The sequence below is a fragment of the Panonychus citri genome, unplaced genomic scaffold (genome assembly GCF_014898815.1).
Source record: "Panonychus citri isolate SS breed McGregor unplaced genomic scaffold, ASM1489881v1 Contig00141, whole genome shotgun sequence".
NCBI classification, from domain to species: domain Eukaryota; kingdom Metazoa; phylum Arthropoda; class Arachnida; order Trombidiformes; family Tetranychidae; genus Panonychus; species Panonychus citri.
This window is the reverse complement of record NW_026515546.1, coordinates 3,632,450-3,659,494: the sequence shown is the minus strand read 5'-3', so window position 1 is coordinate 3,659,494 and position 27,045 is coordinate 3,632,450. Positions and strand designations below refer to the sequence as shown.

Below are 27,045 nucleotides of genomic sequence, written 5' to 3'. Positions count from 1 at the left end.
TTAGCTTTGGAAAGGTTTCTCTCTCTCTCTCTCTCTCTCTCTACCTTGTTATTATCATCCTCATCATCTTAAGAAGATGAGGAAATATTAAGAAAAAATTTTCGATAAAAAAATGATGTTATTTAACTAATTGCGATTCAAGTTGATTGTTTACTGATTACAGTTAAATGGAAACAGTTTAATTCAATCATCCCCTTTGATTAGCATAATGAACATTATGATGATCATTATGATAAACAATTACACTAACAAATGAACGCGATTATCATGAAAAAGGATTAGTGAAAGTTTTCCGGTTTTCAGGTAAATCTAACGGTAAATTGTTTGGGTCATCAAGTAATCAGGAAATTAATGTAAATCTGATCATGTTTTTTTCCCATACTTAATATCAGCACCTTGAAACTGGACAGATGATGATTCATTTGCATGAGATGAACTGGACGCTTGACCAATTGAATTTGTTATCAATTGAATTAAAGTTTCAGTAAATACAATCTTAATTGTCTTATCATGATGGCAATTTAATTATTTCAATTTCTGGAAAAGTTGAAAGTTAATCTGCTTATAATCAAATCTTTTAATCAACAACAATTAAACTTATTGATGAGGATAATCAAAAGGAATTAATAAGAATAGGAAACTTATCAAAAGTTTCTTTGATAATTAAATATAAATAATAATAAAATTTTCTTCAATTATAACCAACAAATTAATCAGTAGAAATGATCAACTTTAATTGTAATTAAAATCTGACTTAATCATTAAGTAAACGATTATCACTAAGATAACAACAATTAATGATTAACTTTTTTAAATGTTAAATATTATCAATCTGATGATTATTAACCAACTATTAACTAGGTTTTTTTATAACTTAATTGCAATTAGTAATTAAATGGTCAATTTACTAATTGATTGGTAGGAAATTAACAGGAAAATCAAATCTGTAAACTGATTGTATTGATTAAAGATGATAAATTAGTTAACCATGGATACGATTACCATTTAAACTTGAAATTAAATTCAATTAACAACAATTAGGATCACAATAAGACATCATTTGGATATGTTTAACTTAATTATTAACTAATTGTTATCTTGTAAGAAAAAGTCAGCTGATAACTTTGAATTTAAATTGCTCGGCTAGATGAATCTCAACTCTACTTGAAATTTGATTTAATTCAATTTTCAAACAATTAACCAGAGCAGCTGATTGTTGATTGATAGTCAACACTTAGCAACAATAATTAAAAAAAAGATGAGCAGCAATATTGTTGATTACAAGCCAACATGATGATAATAATAAACTATTGACCCAAATATAAGGTTGATTGTTAATCAATAACAGCCAACAATCAAGTTTAAATGAAATCTAGAAATCTATGTAAATACAAAGACATACAACATCAACAGATATTACATAGAAACGGATGTGACCTTTAGCACGTTAATATGCCCTGAGGGTCGAGGTAAAATTTAGACTCACGATTAGATCATAAAAAAGCAAAGTTGTTGCGGTTTCTGGTCAATTTTGGGTTTTATGATTCTCTCTCTCTCTCTCTCTCTCTCTCTCTCTGTTTATAGCCTTGACCATTGATTGTTGTTGATTGTAAAATTGTTAACAACAATTAAACTTGCGAATGCAATTAAATTGCAATTTTAAATTTGATTATTTCTTATTTTTTTCTGCAAAAAAAAAAGTTTTCTCATCAATTCTTGCACGTTGATCATCACGCGATTATACAAATACATTAATTGCAATGGTATCTTCATCTTCATCCTCATCTTATTGTTATCTTATGGTCACTCAATGTGTAAATATTATTACATCTCCTTCCCCCCTTTATCTTCATTGATTAAGTATGAACTGACCTTAATTGATGATCATCATCTCACTTTAATAATTAATCTTGATTGTCCAGTTAAAACTTTGATAATTTATATTAATATATAAATTTTGTTTTTCTTACAAAATTAAAAGATGAGGATGAAAATTATTATCAACATGAAACTTTTAAATGTTTACTTTTCAAATTAATTGATTACCATTAATATTTTTATTACAATCAACATAAAATTAGTTGATTACAAGTTTGGTGTAAGATTTTTAATAGTTAAACTGTTGGTTAATCAAGTTAATTTATCATTAAAGTTATCAGTCTCATAAGTATATCATTCATGTTATATTTGAAAACTTTTAATTCTAATCACAATTAAGGATCAAACTGTCGTGATTATTTATTTGTCCAGGTTAACAATTTAAGTAGATTTATTAATAAAAAAGTTAATCATAAAACTTATTGAACAAACCAATTTCTTACTAGGAATCAACAATTAATTTTAATTTAAGTATAATTGACGTTAATCAACATGATTTAGGAAAAATTTTATTATTAATTATGATTAAAGTTTAGATAAACTTTTAATCATTTTGATTTCATATGTGAGTTATGAAAATTGGAATTGGTAACCTTTAATTGCTATTAGAGTATTAATAAGTTTTGATAAATTGTTTCAATTGATTAGTTCCAAATGATTAAAGTGATTGGAAAATGATTAAAGTGCAATTTAGATTTGAATCATAATGATAACTCTTGTAATCAGATTTAAGATTCTGATTTATTGAAAAGAGAGAGAGAGACTCTTAATTGTCAACCAGGAAGATCATTTTAATTGCAACAATTAAGAGGATAATTATAAGATATGATGACCAATCTTCATCCTGATTATCCTTCAATTTTAAAGCATGAGAAGCAATTGAATCAATTTAATTTACATAATCATCAGTTTGATAATGAATAATCATCATGAATTTCATGATGAACGGGGCTGAGGAAAAAAAAGTTCAGTAGTTGAAGATGTTTGCAAATGACAATTTCACTTTTGATGATGAAATGAACAAACTTTGATTGATGGTTAATCATTTTACTATCTGAGGTTACATAATTTAAGTGACCATTATACTGCCTGAAGGGTCAATCTTAAAGATGAAGATGATAATCCTAAAATTGGAACATTTTTTTCCTCTCTTCTTCAGATGAAAATAATGATAAATGTTCAGATAGATTCAGACCTTTGATACATAATTTCAATCAGTTCCACCATGAAGATGGTTCTGTAATAAAAGGATAACCATTAGGTATCTTTAAAGATGACAAAATGTCAATACTATGGACATTGTATCATCATCATAATCATCAACATCATCATCGTTATCATCATTAGTTGAACAGGTAATTCATCAAAATTTGACGGTTCAAATTAATGAAACTTTTTTTTCTGGTTAAAGGTCAACAATCAAAAACCTAATTAAGGACAATTTATCTTGACCAAAATGAAAATGATGACAATTTAGTTTCCAAAACTGCAATCATCTTGGTTTCCTATTTCCGGTTTATTATTCAGTTCAGAAAAGTCATTTGATACTCTTCATGTATCAGATATCATGATAATATTTGTATTAATTGATTATCATCATAGATATAAATAAATATAAGTTTAATAACCAGAATTGAATTAGTTGTTGATCCAACGATAACAATTTAAGTTCAATTTTTAGATGAATCTTAATTATCATTAACTTACCTTGATTGCTATTCAATCAATCAATTTTTTCAGCTATTAGATTGATGATCTAATTGTTATCCATTGATGATGATAATCAAATTTTATCAAACTAATCAAGTGATTAAATGATTACGGTTATTATTACGAATAGAGATATTATCAAGTCCAAGAAAAAACCGTTACTAGTAAATTGAATTGTTTCTGATTCTTAATTGGAAAAGTAAATTGGTGTTGTTGTTGATTAGCCTTGATTGTGATTAAAAGATCAGATTAAAAATTATGTTTACATTAATCAGTTGAATCCTTGAGTAAATTGTTTCAACAATTTAAAAAAAATCCTAAGCACCTTAAATGTTTGGCCTATTTTTTTTTATTCAATTGCAAACAATTAAGGCGATGATTTTTAAATCATGTTTGTGATTTAAATTATGAATCAATTGATTAACTGACAAGGTTGTACCTTGTGTTGTTTGATTGTTTCCTTAGCTATATTTGATTGCCTGGAGCAATTTAAATTGTTCCTGTTGATTGTTGATTAATCAAAAAGAATCAGAAAAGTGTGAAAACTTTTGCTTGTTTTTTTTTCAACTAATTTAATGCGAAAAAAAAGTTTTTTCAACAGAAATTCAAAGTTATCATCATGATGGTTATATTATATTACCAGAATCAAGGTTAACTTTTACTTGATTGAACATGATTAATTTTAATTGTTGAAGAAAAAAAAATGGAAATTTAAATTTCAATTTAAATTTCTAATTGTTCAGTTAATCAGAAATTGAAAACTTTTTCTCAATACAAGTCAAGAGTAAATTTCTTGTGAAACCGAATCAAATTTCACCATTAACTGTTAAAATGATTTGCTGATTACTATTAATTAAGGATGATGATTATTATGATTAGGATAAGGATCAAGATGATGATGATGATGATGATCAGGTTGGAATGTTCAAAATCTAATTTAATCAACTTCATCATGGTGACGATACATTTAATCTTGGATTCATTTCCAATGAATCATTAACATTCACAGTAAATGAAAGGTAAACGAGAAACAATTAATTAAATCACCTTTAAATCAGTGAACTGCAATTTGGTCAAAGTTAAATGAAGTGTAATCAAAATGAGAGGTTAAGATGTTGATGATAATGATGAGGAAGATGATAAATGATAAAATTATAATGATAACAGTTTCCAATTTAAATGAGTAACAGCTTATTGGTTAATCTTCATTGATGATGATGTTGATTTAATTTCAATTGTATTAATTGTTGTTTACAGTAAATCAAAAGCAAAAATATCTCACTTTTAATCATCTTATCTTAATCACCATCAGATTATCTGATTATCTTTATATTAAATGGACAATTACAATAACAATTGACTTAGAATTTGAAATGTTTCTTTCTCGATTCAATTGTTGATTCTTGAATCATGATTTTACCAATTTCCCTTCAATTCTGATTGTCAGAATAAGATTTACAATCAATTGATTATGGAGAATTAATTTTATGTTTCTGTTAAATTTTCTATTATCAACACAGTTGGTCTCCTTTTCATCGTCAATAAGTTAATCATAATCAACAACAATTACAATCAACAATCAACAATCAACAGGAAAAAGTGTATAAGAAGAAGAGATAAATCTTAAAGGAAAATCATTGATTCCAAGGATGAACATTGTGTAAACAAGAAGATGAAGATGATGGTGATGATGATAAAAGAGAAAGGAAAATAATATATATCATCCTCATCCTTTCGAGAACCAGTTTAATCATCATCATCATCATCATCCTCATCCTTATCTTCATCTTCAAGGTTTACTGATTCTCTCATTTACTTAAAGTTTTTCATTATTTTTTTTTCTCCTTTCAAATTGATTCAAGAAAAAAGTAAAATCTTTTCATCAGCATCATCATCATTCAAATTGATTCACAATTAAATTACAGGTAAACGGTTTTCTCTTAATTGTAAATTGTATGCCTCCATTAACATACAGAATAGTGATTATCATCATCATCATCATCATTATCATCATGAGAAAGACAAAATAGACAGAGAAAGATTTAATTGTTTACCTTTTAAGATGATAATCTATCAAGTGACAAGAAAAACTTAAATCATCAACTGATTTCAAATGATTACCAAAACTTTTGTTTAACTTTTTTTTTTAATTGTGATCAGTCAATCTTACTATTGTTTTGTCAATACAAGTAAATCCTTATAGTATTTTGTTGATTAACTTAATTGCTGTAAATTGTTGCACCAGAATTGTAAGTTAATTGTATCCAAGAAAAGGTTTTCCATTCAAATGGTTAACCTTTTCATTTCTTTACTTTTACTCTTTTGTTTTTGATTGTCATTTTCAACTTGATCATCATGATTATTATCATCATCATTATCATCATGGGAAAACAATTGATGATCATCATCATGATCATGGTCATTGGTGTTGATTTTAATTACACACTGACCCAGTTACCTGGAATCATTAAATTGAATAATTTGTTTTGTCAAGAAAAAGAAAAGTTTTTTTTTTCTATTTTCAATTCAAGTTTATACATGAACAATTGACTTTTTGAAATGATAATTAATTAATTCATTATCGTCTTGATTGTAACAATTGTTTGATTTACTAAATAATGTTGACTGATTGTTAGTGAGTGTGAGAGAGTAACAATTTACCGTTAGAATGAGAAATTGAGATTTTTATCTAATACTTATTATTATTGTTACAATTCACTGTCAACGATTAACAATTAAAACTGTTACCTGGCCAAGAAAATGTTCAATTGTTTCAACAATTTAAAGTTTCTCTTGATTCTGATGATGATGATGATGATAAGGTAACATCTTGAGAATGGAAATTATCAAACTAAAGAAAAAGTAAATTCGATCTTATGTTTTTTTTTGGTTCTATTCTCAATTCCAATGTATCATCATGCGTAGATTGATGATTATATTATCATCATGGATCGATGAGAATCGATCAATGATTTAAAAGAGATGACGAAAGGGAAGAAAGTGAAATAGTTGATTCTTTCTTTATCATCTTCTTCATTTTCACATGATACGAAGAGTAAGAACAGAGCTGAACTCTCAGAATAATATCAACAGTAATCGAGGGAAAAGTATTGGACTGAGAGAAGCCAAAGGCTCAGGGAGAGACAGAGAGAGAACTGGATGAGGATAAAGATGATTAGGAAGATGAGGAAGAAAAGTTATCCTGAATGGAATTGTATTTCAAAGACATTCTCAGTTGGATATCAACCATAGATGATGATGAAGATAAGAAAATATATTTATCTGAGTGTGTGTTTTTTTTCATATATACAAAGTGATCTTGATGAAGATGATGATGATGATGATATGGAGACAGAGTGAACAAGAGATAAAAATAAAAGGATGAATGAATTGAATGGTATATGGCTCATTTAGTGGATCAACTGTAATTTTAGATCCTATTAGGATAACTTGTCTTCCTCTTCATCATCCTGCTAAATACACTATCATAAGATGTTGTTCAAGGTGGTGGTGGTGGGAAATTGATGATGATAATGGCGGTGGAGATGTTGGTGGAAAGATGTAAACAAAGGGATAAACATGATAACTGAGACTTGAAACTGATAATCAATAAGTTTATCAATCAATTTTTTTTTTCATCTTCGCTTTGAATTTAACCTTAGGAATCGGTGAACTCCAGTCAATTGAATCTTAATTAACCTCAATTAATTTGATATTAATTGATGTCATTGATGGTTATCCATAAATATTTGGATCTTGATAGAAAAGTTTTCTTATTCAATTTTAACGATAACTTTATTTTCAAAACTGATTCAATTTCATTTCCTGAAAATGTAATCATCAGATCAATTCAATAATCGTAACAATTTCAATCAATTGATTGTCATGATCGATTCTGCTTTTCTAAACGATATTAGTGATTAAATTTAATCACAGTTTAATTTGGACAAATTGAAAGAGCAATTATTTTGATAAAACGGTCAACTTATCATTAAATTGATTGTTTGGTGTTGTTTCAAATCAATGATAATGATTAAGATAAACTGACAATAGATTGTTGATTTTTATTTATTTCCAAAATCAAATTAACCTTCAATAATTAGATTAACTTTTAGCTGTTAATTCAATTACTGTGATTATTATTATCACCATGAGAAACTATTATATTATATTGTTGATCATCCTCATCAACAGCAAATCACTAATCATGATGATCATCAGTTGATTTGTGATTTAAACTGAAAATCAACCAACAATTTATATTTTGTAACAATATAAATATCATCACGTTAACGTGATGGCCTTTGAATAAATTGACCGATAACAATTGTCAACAATTGATTGTGAATAAACAATTAATAGTAACAATTTACGATAACAATGAATCAATGGTAATCAATTTTTTACCCTAAATAACAATTAAAAAAAAAGTTATAAAAGGTAAATTTTGAATGTGATTCAAATCAATTTGGGAACAGGACACTGGACATAAGGTGAATGGATAGTGGACAATGAGGGTGGGGTAAGAGTAGGACAATAGTTGATGATAATATTGAATTTCTAATAAGAAAAGGAAACTATTATAACAATGAAAGATTGAATGATTTACTATGGAAGAGGGAAAAGAAAATGTTAGAACTTTTTTCTTTCGAACTTTTCTCTCTCTCTCTCTCTCAAAGAAATACTTGTTTATTGTTGTTGTTTTTTCACCTATGGATGAATGAATATAATAGACAATATAACGATGATGATGATGAAAAAGTAGGTGGAGAAGTGGGAGGATGAGAAGGAGGTAAAGGTAAAACTCCTTAGGAGACGCTTTGTATTCCCATAGAACCATATATCACATTGGAAGATGAAGATTAAGGTGAATGTAAGAAAGAGAAAGAGAGAGAGAGAGCAATCTTTATCTTATTTTTCATTCTCTTTCTTATTTCATCATCTACTGTCTCTTTGTTTACCAAACAACAGTAACAACAACAAGGGAAATGAATAGAAGATGAGAAAAGAGTGAAGATTTTTTTCTTGGCATTTACCTGATTTTTGTCTTCCTTTTGTCATCTTCCTCCTTCCCCACCCACCCTTTGGTTATTTTGGCTTCCTTTTGCCTCGTATCATCATTTTTATTGCCATTGATTGTTGTGATCGTTTTCTTAATGTAAGGCATTACCTTGAGAGAGAGAGAGAGAGAGAGAGAGCTACAACTTATCATTCTTATCAATATTTTGTTCATGTCTATTGGTCACCAATTGGATCTCACAGTGTCCACTATTCTTGCACCCATCTCACCCTACTACTGACCTGTTCTGTCCATAGAAATGCGTTACCGTTTAAACACATTTAAAGCTTAAACATAACAATAAGATGCTGATGATAAGCATAATAATAATAATAATAACAAGAGAACTAATCACAATAAGTTACTATGGCCACTATGTATCTCTTGCAATCAAATGACCTTTACCTGTGGACGGTAAATGATGAATATCAAGGAAACATTATCCATCTTTAGTGAGTGAATAGAAAGCGAAAAGATGAAAAGAATAATCGTTCATCATTTATCATCTTCATCTTTTAGGTTAATTTCTGATTCTAAGAATCTTCATGTTTATATTCACAGAGAAGCAAAAAAAAGAGGAAAATATACAAGAAGGAAAAAGCGAAACCTCCTAAGGAGAAGAAAAACTCAAAGTAAAGGTCATCATCTTCATCTTCACGAATTATTATTGTTACTTTTCTCTCTCTAATCATTTTGTTCATCATTAAACTGTTTCTGTTTCTGATTCACGGTCAATCAGTCGATGATAATAAACAGTCCCCATGAAGATGAAGGTTTAAAAAGGAACCAGAAACAAAACAAAAATTACAGAGAGAGACCATGAGATGAGCTCAGCGGATAATCCTCAAGACTTTAACAGAGACTCTATGGGATTTGTTGGCATGAGACCAACTGGATGAATCTTATTATTCAATGGTAACCAAAAGCCATTGCAATTCTCAACATAAACAGTCAAGATTCATTATCATCATCCTCATCATCTTCATCTTCTCATTGTAATATGTTTTCCTTTGTATCGAAATGAAAGCGAAAAAAAAGTTCTAACTTTGTAAAGTTTCATTAAACTTTGATATTATTACCATTTAACTGAGGATAATGATGACATTTATTATCATCTAGTTACCAAGGATAACAATTGTGTATCAATATACAATTTGAAAAGTTCATAGGTAAAGGTCAGGTCAAAGGGTCGGTGTAGCAAGGACATTTGCCTACTATTGATAACATGTTATTATTATTAGACTATCAATGTAAAGGTAAATATTGTGACGAGGTTAAAGTTTGTTTTTTTCTTTACTGTAGTTGGTTCCCTATGTTATTTTCGGGTAAATATTGAATAGTAACTGTCCATGGGAATGATAATGATGATGATGATAATAATACATGTACATGGTAAATGAACCGTTGACTATGTGTAGATAACGTTAAATAAATATTAGAACTTTTTTCTCAACCTGGAAAAACTAGTTCGATGAATTTATTTTTCCATATATTTTTCTTATTACTTTTGGTCATACAAATAAAACTTTTTCGTCTCTTTCTTATCAATTGTTGGAAAGTTTTATTATTTATTTCAATCTTAATATGATGTTGGGTTAATTAGTTATCATGATTATAATCATGACGATGATTATGATAAAGTAAACATCATGTTGTTGTTGTTGTTGTTTTTCTTCTTGATGATAACAAGTTGATGATATAAAAGGAGTTGAAGATACAAATAGTGTAAATATGGAGAAAAGGAAAACTTTATCTCTCTCATCCTTATCTTCATCTTCATCATCTTTTCTTGGCTAATAATCTAATTGAAGCTTGACCATGATAATAATGAACAAAGAGGTTGATTGTATCCAAAAAGTGCCAAGAAAAACAGAGAGCGAGATGAAGATGGAGATGAAGATGAAGATGATTATTATTGTGTACGAATGTGTAAATTTACTGTTACTTTTCGAGTTCTAAAAATAAACAATCACCATTAATGTCGCATCTTTTTGTATCTCAATTAGTGATAGATTTGATTATTGTAATATTTTGGCTTTTCAATCAATTTACTGATGATGATGTTCATATTCAGTTATTACTCATCACCATTACCAAGCAACAACATTATCATGTACATGATGTTGGAAAATAATTATCAGCCTAATAAATATAATAATAAACAATATTGTATATATTATTTACTCTCAATTTTCACTTGATTAGTTGGGAATTATTATTGTCCAAGGGACTTGTTTAGTGTTTTCATGATGAATATGAAGCAAAGAGAATCATGTTTACCATGTAAAAAGAAAAAGGCAAAAAAAGATAAGGAGAAAGACAAGAAAAACTGAATAACCAGAATCTCTTGGAATAAGAAACCAACAATGTTTACTTGGAATAGTAATAAAATAGATTAGATGGAAAAAAGGTAAAGAGAGAGATGAAGATGAGGATGATAAGGTGCAAGATCTCCGAAAGGATGAGGTTAAAGTGTCTTCGAACTCGATAATGAACTGAACAGGTACGATAAATGATAATCTGAGTTCTTGCTTCGTTCTCGAGTCTTTTATCATTATTATTATTTTTTCTCTTCGTTTTTCTCTTTGTTAACGATATCGTTAGTTTTTACTGTTTTTCCCTTCACTTTGTTGGTGTTATTCTTGTTCCTCTGTAACCTCCATTGAATACCCATGTGTATTCGTGAAGATGAAAATGATGCATAAGATGATAAGTTACCATAAGAAGATGAGAATGAAATTTTTTCTTTTCATCTTCATCTTCATCTCTTTTCCTTTTCCTGTGTACATATGAACATGAATATATTTCTCTTGAATCCCTAATGTATTAGGTGAATGTAATATAACCCATAGTTTCATTCCGATTGACCTCAAGGTAAATAGAGTTTATATTTTTTTGTTTCTCCAATGTAAGATTAGACTTGTTAGATAAATGGAAGGTTGAAAATTCAGTTAAGTTCATTCAGAATTCAAGGATTGAGCTCATTTGATATATACTAACATGATTATTATGCTTACATAGACTCATGGCTTATGAAACAATCAAAGTTTAAATATCTAATACTTGAAACTGTTAACCTAAATTAAGTATAATTACTATGCTTTAAATCAAATTGATTAACTTATAATGATAATTAATTAGAAGGTAAAATTTTCGAGTGAAAAAAAAAGTTTTTTTTTCCAGCATCTCTCGAACTTAGTTGAGTTCGAGAGTGAAGATGATACAGAATAGGAAGTTAAAAGTGATTAACAATCAACAAATTGTGGTCCAAAAAAATTGAGATTTATCATCATTATCTATGAACAAGATCAATCATCATTACGATTGAATATCAATTAGTTTTGATGTAATTAGCATCTAATGTTTTCCAATGTAAACTTGTGTTAAAAATCAATGGATGCTAAAGGTTATTATGTTTATTAAATATCATCATCATCATTATTAGACATTCAAAGTGTCCATCCTCTTATCTTCATCATCTCCATCATCATCTTCTTGTCATTTGCACCTTGAAACTCAGGTAAAGAAAACATTTACATAACATTATTTAAACATCATTAAATCAGGATGCAAGTTGAATGCCTTCAGATGATGAGGATGAAGATAATGATGATAATGAAAACAAGACACTTGTCCAGGTAATTTTAACACCTTTATAGTTAATCATCATCATCATGATGAAGATAAAGATAAAGATTGAAAGAGAGAGAGAGAGAGAGAGAGAGAGAGAGAGAAGATAAAAGCGGAAGTAATGTTTCATCTTCCCACACCTAAGATATTAAACAAACGGAAGTCGATGAAAAAATTATCATCCAACTCTAACTATGATGAATCTTCATGATATTATTATTATTATCATTATTCTATCATTAATATATATAATTACCATTGCATTGTCATCTCTCCATCCTCATCATTGTATAATAGCAAAACTAATTACTCTGTGAGGAGAATGTGAATCTTGATGTAGAAAAAGAAGAAGAAAAAAGTTTTTTTTTCTTCTTTTTTGAGAAGGAAAAAAAGTTCTCTTTACAATTAATCAATAAATTATCGTTATTATTATTGTTTCTTATCATCTTAGTCAATCTGCTTCAAGGTGTCTACATATTTTATCGTCATCATCATTACCTGTTCACCTGAGCCTTTAACTGTCTCTTTCCATGTGTCTGATTACAGTAACATGGTAAAAAATTTTTCCAATAACAAAGGTAAACAATCAGGGTAACATGATGAGAGAGAGAGAGAGAGATTATTTTTATCATCAAATAGCCAAAGGGATGAGGAAGCAAAGGGTAAGATGATAAAGAAGATGATAAAGATGACAAGTTATAAAATTCTTGGAATTGTGCTCAAGTCATTAGAGAGAAAGAGAGAGAAAAGATATTTTATCATCTTTTATCTTCATAATTCTGAGCTATCTGATAATTCAGCTGATAAATTGGATTTTGATTTAGTTAATTGTGATTAACAAGATGTTGGAAAATAAATTCCATCAACAATTTAGCTTACTAGTTTTTTCCATCATTCTGATTGATTTGATTACCTATGAGTATGATTGTGATTATGTTGATGATGAAGGAAAAAACTTTGCAACAATTTATGATCAATTTAATTTTGACATTTATATGAATTTAAATTGATAATTTGAACATTTAACAGATAACGGAATGAGAAAAAAAAACTTTGAAACTAAATTGTTGCAGTGAATTATGATTACAATATTTTTCCAATGGTTAATTGTGATTATAATCATGGTTTTAATTACCAATGAATGGCTGGTTATTAACAATCAATAAGCTGATTGAAGTTGTTCATTATCGCAATTGAACTTTAAGATGAACATGATGATGATGATAATATTAAATCTTAAGGTAGATTGAGGCTATTTGATAACGAAGGGAAAAATAAATAGAGAGTGATGATTATGATGAAGATGAAGATGAAGATGAAGATAAGGGATGATGATGATGATAAGGATGAAGGAGTAAATATAAAAAAAAGTGACAAAAGAGGATTTTAGTTGGTTTTATATTGGTTTTTGTGGAGATGAAGAAAAGATATTGAATTGAAAATTGTTTTTTTTCTCCTTCTTCTCATCTTTTATCATCATTCTAGTGATGAAAGGGATGATCATGAAGACGTAGGTATGGAGAGGGAGAAGAAGAAAAGTTCTGACAGAATTTACCTCAAACTTTTTTTCTCTCCATGAAAAATATTCTCATATTTTTATTCTTCTATTCTCTCTCTTGATGATAATCCTATTTCTCTTCCTCTTTAAAGATGAGGATGATAATTCTTGTGTATATATGTGTGTTGATGAGGGAGAATGAAGAGAGATTTACTAAATGATGATCATCATCTTCTTCATCTTTAAGGGGAAAAAGGTACATGGTGGATAATGGGTGGAGTAGGAAGCAACTAACAAGAATTTTCTCTTGAAATTCCCATATAATTCAAAGCACGTTCCTAGGAACCAATATTATTTTTATTCTTTTTTTTTCTCTCTCTCTCTCTCTCTCCCTCTTTTTCTCCATCCTCATCTCTCATCATCATCTCATGTTCTTAGACTCATTGTTGTTATTATTGTTTACAGGGGAAGAGAAATATTCAGCAAGATGAAGGATAAAAGGAGCAGAATGAAAATTTTAACCATGGTAACATCTTACTCTAAATGTTTTGTACATGTTATCATCTTCATCTTCATCTTCATCTTCATCCTCAGCCTCATCATCTTTATCTTCATCTTTGTTGTTACTCTTATTTTTATGATTTTCTTTGGATTCTTTTTCTTATTATTATAAACAAAGGTAATAACGATTTTCCATGAAACAGAAAAGTTCTGATTCTGAATTTCATTCCCTAATGATTATATTTATTCAATGATATCAATGTGAATATAATTTGCTTTGATTATCTGTCTAAACAACAATTAGATGGGTAAACAATTTAAATTGTTAAACTTTATCATTTACCATTTTTACTTACATTATTAGTATTCAGTTAATTTAGTCATGATCAGAATCTTTATTTAGTTGATTATCTTATTCTTATGTAGTTTTAACCATCGAATATGTTAAAATAAAAAAGTTCTAAACTTTTTTTCTTTTCTCTCTCTCTCTCTTTCTCTCTATTCATTTTCTCAGTTATTATTATGAATTATTATTGTTCTGGGTGAGAAGATGAAATAATTCCTGGTTCCAATTGAATGTTCATGATACTTAAACTTGGAATTTTCCTCTCTTTCTCGCTATTTTTGTTCTACGTGATTAGAATCATTTAGAATAACAGATAATTAAACATTTGAACGGAAATCGTTACAATCGTTTTTCCTTTTCGTTCATTTTTCAATAAGAAAAAAAACAAATTCTTTTCTCTCAAATTCTCTCACAGAAAATTCAAGTTCAAAAAGAAAACAAAACCAACTCGAACGAAGAGAAGAGCAAAAAGTTTATTTCGATCTCGAATCGAAACACTTTGAATATTAATCATCTTTTTCTGTTGTTCCAAGGGATCGACTAATAAAAAAAAAAGAAAAGAAATTGAATTTTTTTCTGATCTTGCGCAATGAAGAAAACGGTTACTGCGCATTCGCAGATTCGATCAACTGAATTTCTGGTTCTCTTTATTTTCTTCACCAGGAAAGTTTAGTCTCTTTCTCTTGTTCTGTTGTTAAGGTTGAACATTGAACATTTTTGTTGTTTTCTTTTTTAGCTTAACTGATAATCTCTTTTTTCTGTTTTTCTTTTTCTCTATTTTTTATTCTTGGTGTTGAAATTGATCATTTTTGGATTTAAATTCTCTTTGTTGTGTATAAACAGTGTAACTTTTAGTTTCTTTTCCATGGCACCAAATATACCATATAAATGGTTATTTAGGTCCACTGGTTAGAGAGAATTTTTTTTTCTTCTTTTCCAAATGTTCTACCATTGGTGTCAGCTTTTTCTCCACCACCATTTATATTATGGTTTAATACTGTTACTGTGTCTTCTACTTGGTTTATCATCTTCTCCTGTTTCTGCTGCTGGTTCTTCATCTTCTACTGGTTATGGTGGTGGTGGTGGTGGTGGTGAATCTATAATTCAAAGATTCAGTGGAAATTTAAGTCATTCAGATGATTTTAGGTTAATTGTTCGTGATGGTGATTATCTAATTATTGGATCGAAAAATTTAATCTACAATATTAGCTTGTCAACCTTTGAACCGGTTAAGAAAATTGAATGGTATCCAACGGAAAAAGATCTTGACTCTTGTGTTCTTAAGGGAATCAATAGGGAGAAACGCTGTCAAAATTATATTCGTGTTCTAGTTTTAAAATCAGATGGAGGCCTTTTTGTGTGTGGTACTCATGCTTACAGGCCAAAGTGTCGAGATTATGTGCAAACAGTGAACGGATATGAATATCGAAATGAAACCCCTGGAGATGCTTTATGTCCATTTGGTCCAGATCAAAATAATACAGCAATTTTCGCAGGTAACATCAATCAATCACCTCATCCTGATCATCAACATGAATTCAGTTTTTGTTTCTCAATGTTTGTGTGAGATTTTCCATCGTCAATTCATCAGGATCCATTTCTTTGTTTTACTAAAAAACTATTGAAATAATCCAATCATTACAATTCAATGAGATAGTGTTGAGAAATTAAGGTTAATTTTGATTAGGTTCATCCTAATTTAGTTTAACAATGATTACTTTACATTTAAAGTAATCAGGTTCCAATCATCATGATGATGGTTGAAAGATGAGATTTTTAATGTATTGGTGTTAAAATCAAGTATTTTAACATAACAGTTTTTTTTACAATTACGATTTAAACAGTAGGTATTGAAGTTAGTTAGTGATTAAATTGAGTTGATCAACAATAAGATGATAATGATTATGATGGTGATGATGATGAAAACCAAGCATAATTATCACCATCATCAATATAATCAGTTGTTTAGTTGTAACAACTCAAAACAATTAACTAAAAATATAACAATGATTTTTTTTTCTTCAAATTCTGATCTATAATTATGTTCAACTATTTATATTCATCTACACCCTTACGATGACCAATAACCTTAACTAGTTTAATTAGAGGTCAACTTGAATATTGAACAGTGTAGATTGTTGTCGACAATCTGATTAAATAGCTGAGTTTTTGATTCTTTGACCTGATGGTTAACAATTAACAATTCTGATTCCTGGAAAACCAGAAAAACAGATATTCCTTTCACCTCTAATTTATTATCATCATCAATTTATTAATGATAATAACTCTCTCTCTCTCTCTCTCTCTCTCTCTCTCTCTCTCTCTCTCTCTCTCTCTCTCTAACTAACAATTGATTATTTAATCATCACCAGAACCTGTAAAGGATAAACCAGGTACATTTTCACTAATTCTAATTAACTCACCTTTCCGATTCTAATCTCCACAAATTTTAATTCATCTTACTAATTAGAATCATCAGCATGTTGATTTGTTTTTATTTTCTCATCCCTTTGGCTCTTTATTGTGTTTACCTTTTATCTCGTTTACTTTGATTTTTTTTTCTCTTGTTTGACTTTTCACTCTTCTGATTTTTGATTCTTAATCTTGACCGTTTTTCTTTTGTTTTATTCCCTTTGTTAACAAAGATTATGCAGTTAATCCGTTTTGTTTGCTAATTGTTTTCTTTTCTTTTTCTCTCTCTCTCTCTCTTTAGAATCCAAACTTTATGCAGCTACACCCACCGATAGAGCGGGAAGCTCATATTCAATTTCAAGATTACCCTTGCAAACGAGAACTTCTGATGTTCAACAATTAAATGGTAAATACTGTAAAACAATCAACTATTTACATTGGCAATTGATTGTGTTCACTCTATTAACTGTTTGTTTCTCTTTTCTTTCTTCAGAGCCCAATTTTGTAAATTCTCAGGTTTATGGTCAACATGTTTACTTTTTCTTCCGTGAAAATTCCGTTGAATTCAGTAACTGTGGTAAAGCTATTTACCCAAGAGTTGCTCGAGTTTGTATCAATGATCAAGGTCATCCCTCATTCAAAAGTCTATGGACCAGTTATCACAAAGTCCGTCTCGACTGTTCCATTCCGGGAAAACTTCCTTTCCAATTTAATGAATTACGTACGTTTAATTAGCATCGTCTTTATGTATTTTCTTTTCCCTTCATCAATATGGTTCCGATTAATATTTTTGGCGAATTTTGATGACCTCACCTTTAACTCCCCTTGTCTTTTTCAATCATTATCGATTTCACTCAAACTAATTGGTCTTTTTTTACCTCTCTCTCTCTCTATTTTTCATGTTCTCTTTTGTTGTTCTCCCCGATAATATCATTAACTCACTTAAATTTGGACACACCCGCAAAAATTATATACTTTGAACTACTAACTACTCTCTTCTTATGGTTCCTATGATTTTGTTGGTTTCTTTGATGGATTCTCTCTCTCTCTCTCTTTCTCTCCTATTTTCAATGGATTTGCTGGTGTGTGGATATGTGTTTGTTTCTTTCAAACTATTATCTGTGTTCACAATTAAACAGAATCAACCAGTGATATAATTAGAGGAAGTTATAGTGGACGAGATGCTGATATTTTCTATGGAGTCTTCACAACACCCGATAATGCATTATCTGCATCAGCTATTTGTGCCTACACCATGGGAAGTGTTCAAGATATATTTGACAATGGTCGTTTCCTTGGTCAAGAAAGGTTCAACTCTATCTGGGCAGAGGTTCCTGAGTCACAGGTTCCCTCACCTAGACCAGGTCAATGTGTTCCAGATTCACGGGCAACATCAGATGCCCGGGTCATCTTTACCCGAGATAAACCCTTAATGGCGGGTTCTGTTCGTCCACTTTTTGGTGTACCCATTATTATGCAAACAAATCCAAAATTTAGATTTACCAAAATTACCGTTGACTCTCAAGTAGAAACCGTGTCCGGGTCACGTTTTGATGTACTTTTTATTGGTACAACTGATGGACATGTGCTGAAAGTAATCAATTCAGCCTCTAATGCACCCAATGGACATGAAAATTATAATAAAACTTTACCCGTGGTTATAACCGAGATACCAGTTTTCCCGGGACGACCTGTAGTCAATTTAATGATACACCGAACTCTTTTTGAATCAAAGTTAATTGTTGTCTCTGATGGTGAAGTACAAGGTATTCCCTTATCTAAATGTGAAAAACGTGCCAATTCCTGTGGAAAATGTGTTGCCCTTCAAGATCCATATTGTGCATGGGACATTTCCAGGTCACTATGTACCTCGTCCAGAGTACGAATCTGGAATCGAGATAATTTTGTTCAAAATGTTGAAGAAGCTTGGGACAATAGGTGTCCAGACGGAAGACCGCCAGGTCCAAATGAGGCGGGAATAGATGGTTATCGAAATAGTGATCGTCCAGGTGATCGTTTATCTTCTGGTGAACGAGGTGGTGGTAATGGTGGTTCTCCGCCGTTAACAGCAGAAAGAGCCAGTGGATCAGATGAAAACTCAGCTGGAGCCAATTGTGAGATTGCAGCTTCACAGTGTTTCTCATCGGATACCTTAGCCTTTGGAATAGTGACCTCAGTAGTTTCCTCGCTAGTTATTGGTTTTATTTTTGGCTACATTTTTAGTAGCCGGTGTAAAAAGGATCCAGGGGTGTGTTCACCTTACGCCGATGGTCGAGCTTATCTTGACCATAGGACATTAAGTAGACATTTACCAAATGACTCTTACGGTGGGATAGGTGTTCCATCAATTAATAAACCAATTAATTTAGTGTTAAATGTTCCACCCAAGAACGGAAAAAACGCCAACAGCTCGGCAGACAACAAACCTTTTCAGAAGGTGAAGAAGATATATTTATAGAGAATAGGCTTCATCGTGGTTCAATTAAACAACAACAACAACAACAACTTCAACAGCAACAATCACATTCACATATTTATCAACCTACACAACAATGGGAATCAACTGTAAATAGATATTCACATGAAACTGAGTATCATGATTCTGATTATGAAGATATAAGTGATCTCTGAGCCATTGAATTGTTTTTTTTTCTAAAGTTTTAATTAACTCAACAAACCACAACGAAACCACAATCTTAAAAGCTATTCATCTATCGCAAACAACCAGCTCATAGTCATCTTGAAAACCAGAAGATTTGGACTCACAATCCCGATCTACATCGATCTCAAACCCAATCCAAGCTTCATCTTAGGCTGATGTCTTTTTTTGTGTTGTGTCAAAATTTCTGGTTAACAAGTTCAAGTTAAATGACATCGGTTGACTTTCTTTCTCTAAAACTTCATCATTTCATTGGATATTCAAGCCTTCAACTCTGAAAGGGTACTCGTAATTCAATGTTGCCTCTGCCGAGGGTAAACAAACAAACAACATTTTTTAATGTAACATCATTTTCGCCAACTTTTTTTCATATCTTGTTCCTCTTGTGTTCATTTTATCCTTCATCTGCTTACCATCATCATCATCATCATCATCATGCTCATCTTATTAATAATTAGCATCGCCATCATCATTTACCCACCACCTTCATCATCAGTCAAGGATCTTATCTCTCTCTCTCTCTCTCTTTTAACTTATTGTATACAAAAGCAAACTCAAGCTAATCAAAACAAAGACAATGGAATTGATAATTTTGTATAAATCTGAGAAAAAAATCCAATGTAAGGACAAGACACTCACAAGTCAGAAATGTTTTCATGCTCTCTAATTGTACAATAATAATAAAAAACAATTTTTTCTTTCTCCACAAATGAATTCCCAACAATGTCCATAATTTCAATTTCATTCTGATGGTCACTCTTTCATTGTCAGGTGAAACAACAACAATCGTAACCCAAATCGATAAAAGTAAATCCCACCAGTGGGTCAATTGCAAAGTTCATTTACATCGGAATCCAAAACAATTTACCAAACAGTTAATAGAATCAATAATGTCCATCTCTCTCTCTCTCTTTCACTGACCATCTGAATAAGACAAGAGAATAATAAATGAACACTAATGATAATCACCTAAATAATCAGATAATTTAATTCACTCGAATTGAAATAATTTACATTCATTAATCTAACTGTTTACGTTCATTTAATTTTCCAATCAATTTGTAAACTATTATTATTATTGTTGCCTTGTTTTTTTTCCTGTTCCTGTTAATCATCATGAACCATTATCATCATTTATGATGATGATTTCATTGTTACTTTAATTCATTTTCACGCTTAACCATTTTGCCTGATCAACTCTAACTTCCTGTTTATCTTCATAAAAATCTTCCTCTCATCATCAACATAACCATCATGTTGAACTTTCAATGTATTCAGATAATAATTGAATCCATTATCATTTACTTTCACTTATTCTTACCCTTCTCTCTCATTATCATCATGTTTTCATCTTGTTATGATTGTTATTTGTTTATTTCATCATCATCATCTCATCATATTAACTGACTTTGGTCTCACCTTTATCTCTCTCTCTCTCTCTCTCATTAGTTTCTTTTTCTCACTCTGGTTGATTCTTCATTTCTTACTTTTCCTTTTCATCATCTTACAGATTCTATCATCTTCCATCCCATTTTTCCATCCTCATCATCTTGTTTATTTTCTCTAACTTTTTCTCTCATCTTTCATCTTCTCATTCTCATCCCTCATCTTCTTTCATTTTCTCTTTAAAATATTTTCTTTTCTTCTCCTTCTAACCAATTTAAGTTCTACTCGTGACTCATTTTCTCTCTTTCTTTGTTTTTATTATTCCTTTTTTATCATCCCTTTATCATCATCTTAACCATCATCAGCATCTCATGTTACATGATAGAGAAACAAATGAGAGAGAAAGACTCAAGACTAATGAACACATAGCAACATCTATTGAGCGGGAAAGTTACAATTCCAAAAGTTGAATTGTTAGAAACAGGAACGAATCAAACAGAAAATCAATCGGAAAATATTATCCACACAAATGAACGTCCATTCAATTTGGCTTATTTAGTTTCCATTGTAACAATTTAACCAACAATCAAGTTGATTATGAATAAATGCAACATCAGCATTAAAGATAAACATGAAAAGGTTATCGATCTATGTTTCATTCATCATCCATCATCATCATCATCATATTGATTCAGGTTGAGAAACAAAAAAGTTCATTTCCTCATGAAAAATATGTAAGTTTGAAAAAACTTTGTTCCTGTGTAAATATAATAAGTAAAATGTATTATTAATAATAATTGAATTAAATTGTTCAACTTAAATTGTAATGTTAATCTAATTTCAATTTTTTTCTCTCTCTCATGATAAGGTTAACATGTTGATGATGATGATGAAGATAATCATCATCAACAATCAATCAATCAATGGAATCATTTGGATTAATCAATATTGATCATCATCATCAAGAGGAAATGGTTAACAATTAAATCGATCACTTTCTTAACCCAACCAGTAAATTAATCATCATACATGTTGATTGTTGGATGTTAATTGTTTTATTATTATTATATCGTGATCAAATTTCGTTAATTATTATGATTAACTTGCCATCAAATTTGGTGTCTCTATGTAAACACCCAATATATTATATAACCTTCATGATGTTTTTTTTGCAATTGAATCAAATTAATATCTAATGGAGTCAAACAATCAATTATAATTATGATAATATCAATATTTATGATCAGCGTAATAGCAAAAAAAAATCAATAGCTAATCATTCAACTATCAATAGTTAAATTAAGACAATTAAATTATATTGACCAATGTTATTTATGATGATTAACCTTAATCATGATCGCGTTTTCATTTGTCATCAAATTTTGATTGAAAGGTAATCATATTAATTTATCTGATTGTATGAAATGAATGAAACAATTAACTCAGTCACTAAAATCTTATATATCTCATGTAATCAAATTGCTAACAATCAACTAATTGCCAACAACTAACTTTGACTAACTGTCAACTTTAATCATGAATTGATTTTGATTGTTGCAAAATTTGAAACAATAAAGACACTAGAGATTTACACATGAAGGTTATTAATGAAATCACCATTAACTAATTAAGATTACCAATGGTTATTAATTGACATTGATTTGATCATTTACAATTAGGATGAGAGAGTGAAAAAGAGAGACACTGATCACAATCAGTTAATTGTTGTTTCAAAATCATAAGTGTACAAATGTTTATACACTTTAATTCACTGATAGTGATCAACTCAACAAGGAGAAAGTTTCAAATTATAATTATTTGTTTTCACTGATTTAATGATAACACTGATTAAGATTAATCAATATTCAACCATGGTAACAATTTACTCTCGTTTTATCAACATTATCATGGGAATTTTTTTCATTCTCGCAACGATTGTCCAACATAACGATCCCGATTGGTACTTGTGGGGCACCGTCTACATTATACCCGCGATCATGTCGTTCATTCAGGCCTTTGGTCCATCGATTGCCGCTCATTATGTTTACCAGGCTTTCATAAGATCTTGTGGCTTCTTGTATTCACTTTTGGTTCTAATCCATGGATTTTATTTCCTATCCAATGGCGGTACTTTCATGGCCTCGGGATCTTCCGTTCCCTTGATCGATCCCTCGGTGGGTGACATTGAGAATCGAGAAAGTTTAACCATCCTGGAGACTGAGGAAGGTAAAGAGTTTCTTGGTTCGTTAATTGCTCTAATTTGGATAATCATCTCAATCTATTTAACGACTACTTCAACTGTTGGCGATTCTGCCATTTCCAGGAGATTTAAATTACTCATTTTCGTCTTTACCATTTCACCTTTAACCTTATGGTTTATCTTATATCTTCTTGAGAGTAACAGTTGATTCCTTGATTCTCTGATTTGGATTCAATTCAAGAAAAGTAAAAGATTAACGATTAACTTGACAATTTGTTTTTTCTTTCACGATTCTTTAAGTGTTTCTGTAAAATTTTTCTTACAACATCCAATCATAATTACCAATTCATTAATGGAAAAATCATTAACCAATTAAATTGAATTTTAAAAGCAAAAATTTTATCGATTCTTTTAATTGAACAGTTTAATTAAATTCTCATTTCAAATCTAATTTCATTCTCGAAATTAGTTACCCAAAGAAACATTTTATTCTTCACCAATAGATGGCGACACTAATTTACAAATTCTTCAACTTGGGATAAGAGTGACATTTAAATTGTATCGATTTCTGTTTCTATTTCATCGCCATCTGTTGGTCTTGAGATTTGAATAGAAATTGATTTTCCATTTTCCGCTCAATTCAACCAATAGATGGCGACTGTGTATTCGTAATCCGGATAAATTGTTTCAAATTGGAAAACAAAATGTTTAATTAAATGGAAAGAAAATGAAACAATCTAATTGAAATTTGTAATTCTTTTTTTATTTGTCAATTGTCCATTTATTACACAATCAATATTCATCGACAATTACATCAAATAGATTAGAGGGATGAGAGAAATAGGGAGAGAGATGATTAAGATTGATCAAAATTTTGTTTGATTTTTTGAGTTTGGAAACAAATTGATTAAGTTTTCCATAAGGGTTAAAAGTTGATTCGAAGCAATCAATTAAAATCAATCAATGATATAATAAGATGAGAAGATATATTTGTATGTGTATATATATCAGGATGAAAAGGGAAGAGACAAAAAAAAATGACAGGATTAATGATGAAGATGAAATAATTGAAATAATCGAGTTTTGTAAACTAATTGTGTCTCAATTAAACTACAATGGGTTTGGTTTTTTGTTGTTTACAATTTATATTAGGAATCGAAAATCAATGAGTCAATGATGAGAAGATGATGAAGATGAGACCACAGGGATGAGAGCAAGAGAGAGAGAGATGAAGATGAAGATGAAGATGAAGATGAGACAGGAATCAATAAATAACTTCATAAACGGTGGCCTTTTTATCACCCGAACCCGTGACGATGTATTTATCATCGGAAGATATATCGCAACTGAGTACCGATGATTGTTCCCGAGACTGAATCAAGAAAGAGAAAAGAAAAGTTGGAAAAATTAATATAATTATATTATAACAATCAGCGAAAGTAAACAAATCAAAGGATGGACAATTAAACCTTCCCAACAGGTAACATTAAATTGATTATATCATAATAATCATCATCAAATAGTAACAATAATATGAAAGTAACTATGACAACTTGAGTTAATATATCATCAGGTATTATTATCATGATAATCATCTCAAAGGTAATATTTAGTTTACCTTTTGTTTGCTCAAGGTTAACAATGGATTTGTAAGGATGATAAACATGAAGACATGATGATAATGATTGAAATGATGATGATAACGTTAATGATAATAATAAAATGAAGGAAAAGTATCATTTTCATTATCATTTGTAAATCATCAGGACCAAGAAAAACTTTTCTCATAGAGAATGATATAAATATGATTAAGGTGAAATTGTGATGATGATGATTATTGTTACCTGGAAAATTGATGCTCCATAAGGTGTTCTCCATGTATTCAGCATGTTATCCTTTCCAGTGCTGACGAACCATTTACCACAATAAGCAAACTTGAGTGATAATACACAACTTTCATGGAGATGTAATTGATATTTTTCGGGTTTAGAACAATGTAAAACCTCAACATTGCTACTTTCCATTCTGTGAATCAATTGAGAGAAAATTTCAATTAATCTAATTGTGAAAAGAAATTCAATACAATCAGATGAATACGAGATTCGATACCATTGATTGTAATAGATAACAATTTACCAAGAATTAGATTGTTATTGTTGTTAGTATTTGATAGATGGATCGTTTTGATTAGTGTTTAGCAAATTAACAAAGGGATGAGGATGCGATTCAAATCTGACTTGATTGTAATATGAATTGTATTTGAATGATATCATTTTATTATTATTATCATTTCAGTTTACTATTAATAAGTGTGAATGTCTTTGATAAAAAAGGTTGTAAAAAGGAAATTCAAGAGAAAATGGTTAATTAATATATTAGTTTGATTATAATTAATCACTGTAATCACTGAGGCTCTAATTTGTATTAGATTAAATTGTGTTAACTGTTACAATTTTCAGGTTCATTCAGTTGATTCTGGTTTTTTTTTCTGGAAACTTGATTATTTACAATAGGAAAAGTTTGCCAAACAAAATTAACTTCATCTTTTCATGTTAATCATTTTTCCCTCTCCTTATCCTGAGATTATAAAAGTTAATCTTGTTGTTGGTAATGATGATGATAGAGATGATAAAAGATGATAACTTACCCGACAGCAAGCCAATCTCCAGTGGGACAGTAGCCCAATGAAAATATTTGTGATGAGAAATCGTGTTGTTGAAGTTGACGACCCTGTAAATTGTTTAGAGAGAGAGAGGGAGAGAGAGAGAGATGATTAAATGATTATCATTAATTTATTGGCACCAATCATCAGTTTTATTTTTGCAAAATCAATTTGATACTAATGAAATTATCATCAACATCATCATTATAATGATATGGTTGATTTGTATTACACATCAACTGAACATGATAATGATGGAAATGCAAATGATAATGATAATAATGATGATGATGATGATGATAATGACCATAAAAAGATAAATGGTTAATACAGTTTTATCATCATGGAATGAAACAGGAAACGGAAAACTTACTTCTCCAAGATCCCATGAGCGAACTGTATTATCAAGACCACCGGTCCATAATTTGCTACCATCGGAACTTATATCGATACAGGAAGCACCATCAGTGTGACCTTGAAATTGTCTAACGATTGAGTGATTACGTAAATCCCATACAACGATATTACCATCGCTACAACAGCTAAAGCAAACCTTTGAATCTGGACTAATGGCTAAAGCATAACAAGCCGGTGCGGATGAGGTAAGTTCAGCTTTAATACGAGGTTGCTGACCCAAGTCCCAGATACAAATGGCATTGGCCTCACCGCCGACGATTAGGGTTCGACCATCGGGTAACAATTTACACGATCTAATGTAGTTGTCTCTTTGCTATTGATACAAACAAAAAAACAGAAACAAGAAATTAAATTAAAATTGAATTGTCATCACAATTTATCATAAATTAGATTATCATGTAAAGGGGATAAAATTTTCAGGTAAAAGTGAAATGAAAGAGAGACAAAGAGAAGAAGCTAATTTATCATCATCATCATCATCATCTTACAACACGAATGGTGTTGCGCTTACATGATCATCATTATGATGAATATGATGACTGGTGATTGTGGTGATAATGAAATAAGAAAATGAGTTATCATGTATTAACGATAAAAGTGAGTTGACAAACACGCATGTTGACAATTTTGCCGCTCATTTGATCAAAACAACGACAACAATCAACACAAGGACAGACAAGTACACAC

General features: G+C 30.0%; 3 protein-coding genes across 5 annotated transcripts in view; 2 read left to right on the top strand and 1 right to left on the bottom strand.

The window, feature by feature from the left end:
• Window positions 1-15,303: 15,303 nt before the first annotated feature.
• On the top strand, window positions 15,304-20,407 carry LOC128395520 (semaphorin-1A-like). Of its 2 annotated transcripts, XM_053355950.1 has the most exons (5): window positions 15,304-16,118; window positions 16,995-17,015; window positions 17,336-17,440; window positions 17,528-17,755; window positions 18,174-20,407. In XM_053355950.1, exons 1-5 carry the CDS (start codon window positions 15,563-15,565, stop codon window positions 19,490-19,492), a joined length of 2,229 nt encoding a protein of 742 aa, XP_053211925.1. In that variant the 5' UTR covers window positions 15,304-15,562; the 3' UTR covers window positions 19,493-20,407. The 2 variants fall into 2 exon arrangements, with proteins under 2 accessions (XP_053211925.1, XP_053211926.1); XM_053355951.1 differs by lacking the exon at window positions 16,995-17,015 and having other exon boundaries at window positions 15,305-16,118.
• A 2,579-nt stretch (window positions 20,408-22,986) lies between these two features.
• Window positions 22,987-23,487, top strand: LOC128395118 (transmembrane protein 220-like). Its single transcript, XM_053355520.1, has one exon. The coding sequence runs from the start codon at window positions 22,987-22,989 to the stop codon at window positions 23,485-23,487; it is 501 nt and encodes a 166-aa protein (XP_053211495.1).
• Window positions 23,488-24,020: 533 nt separating this feature from the next.
• The window catches only part of LOC128395522 (transducin-like enhancer protein 3-A), a 39,681-nt gene continuing 36,656 nt past the window's right edge, over window positions 24,021-27,045 (bottom strand). For both annotated transcript variants that reach the window (XM_053355955.1, XM_053355954.1), the window contains 4 exons: window positions 26,315-26,671; window positions 25,927-26,009; window positions 25,124-25,304; window positions 24,021-24,651 (listed from right to left, as the gene is read on the bottom strand). In XM_053355955.1, the coding sequence (XP_053211930.1) occupies window positions 24,544-24,651; window positions 25,124-25,304; window positions 25,927-26,009; window positions 26,315-26,671 (729 nt within the window). In that variant the 3' untranslated portion in view covers window positions 24,021-24,543. The remainder of the gene's footprint in view (window positions 24,652-25,123; window positions 25,305-25,926; window positions 26,010-26,314; window positions 26,672-27,045) is intronic.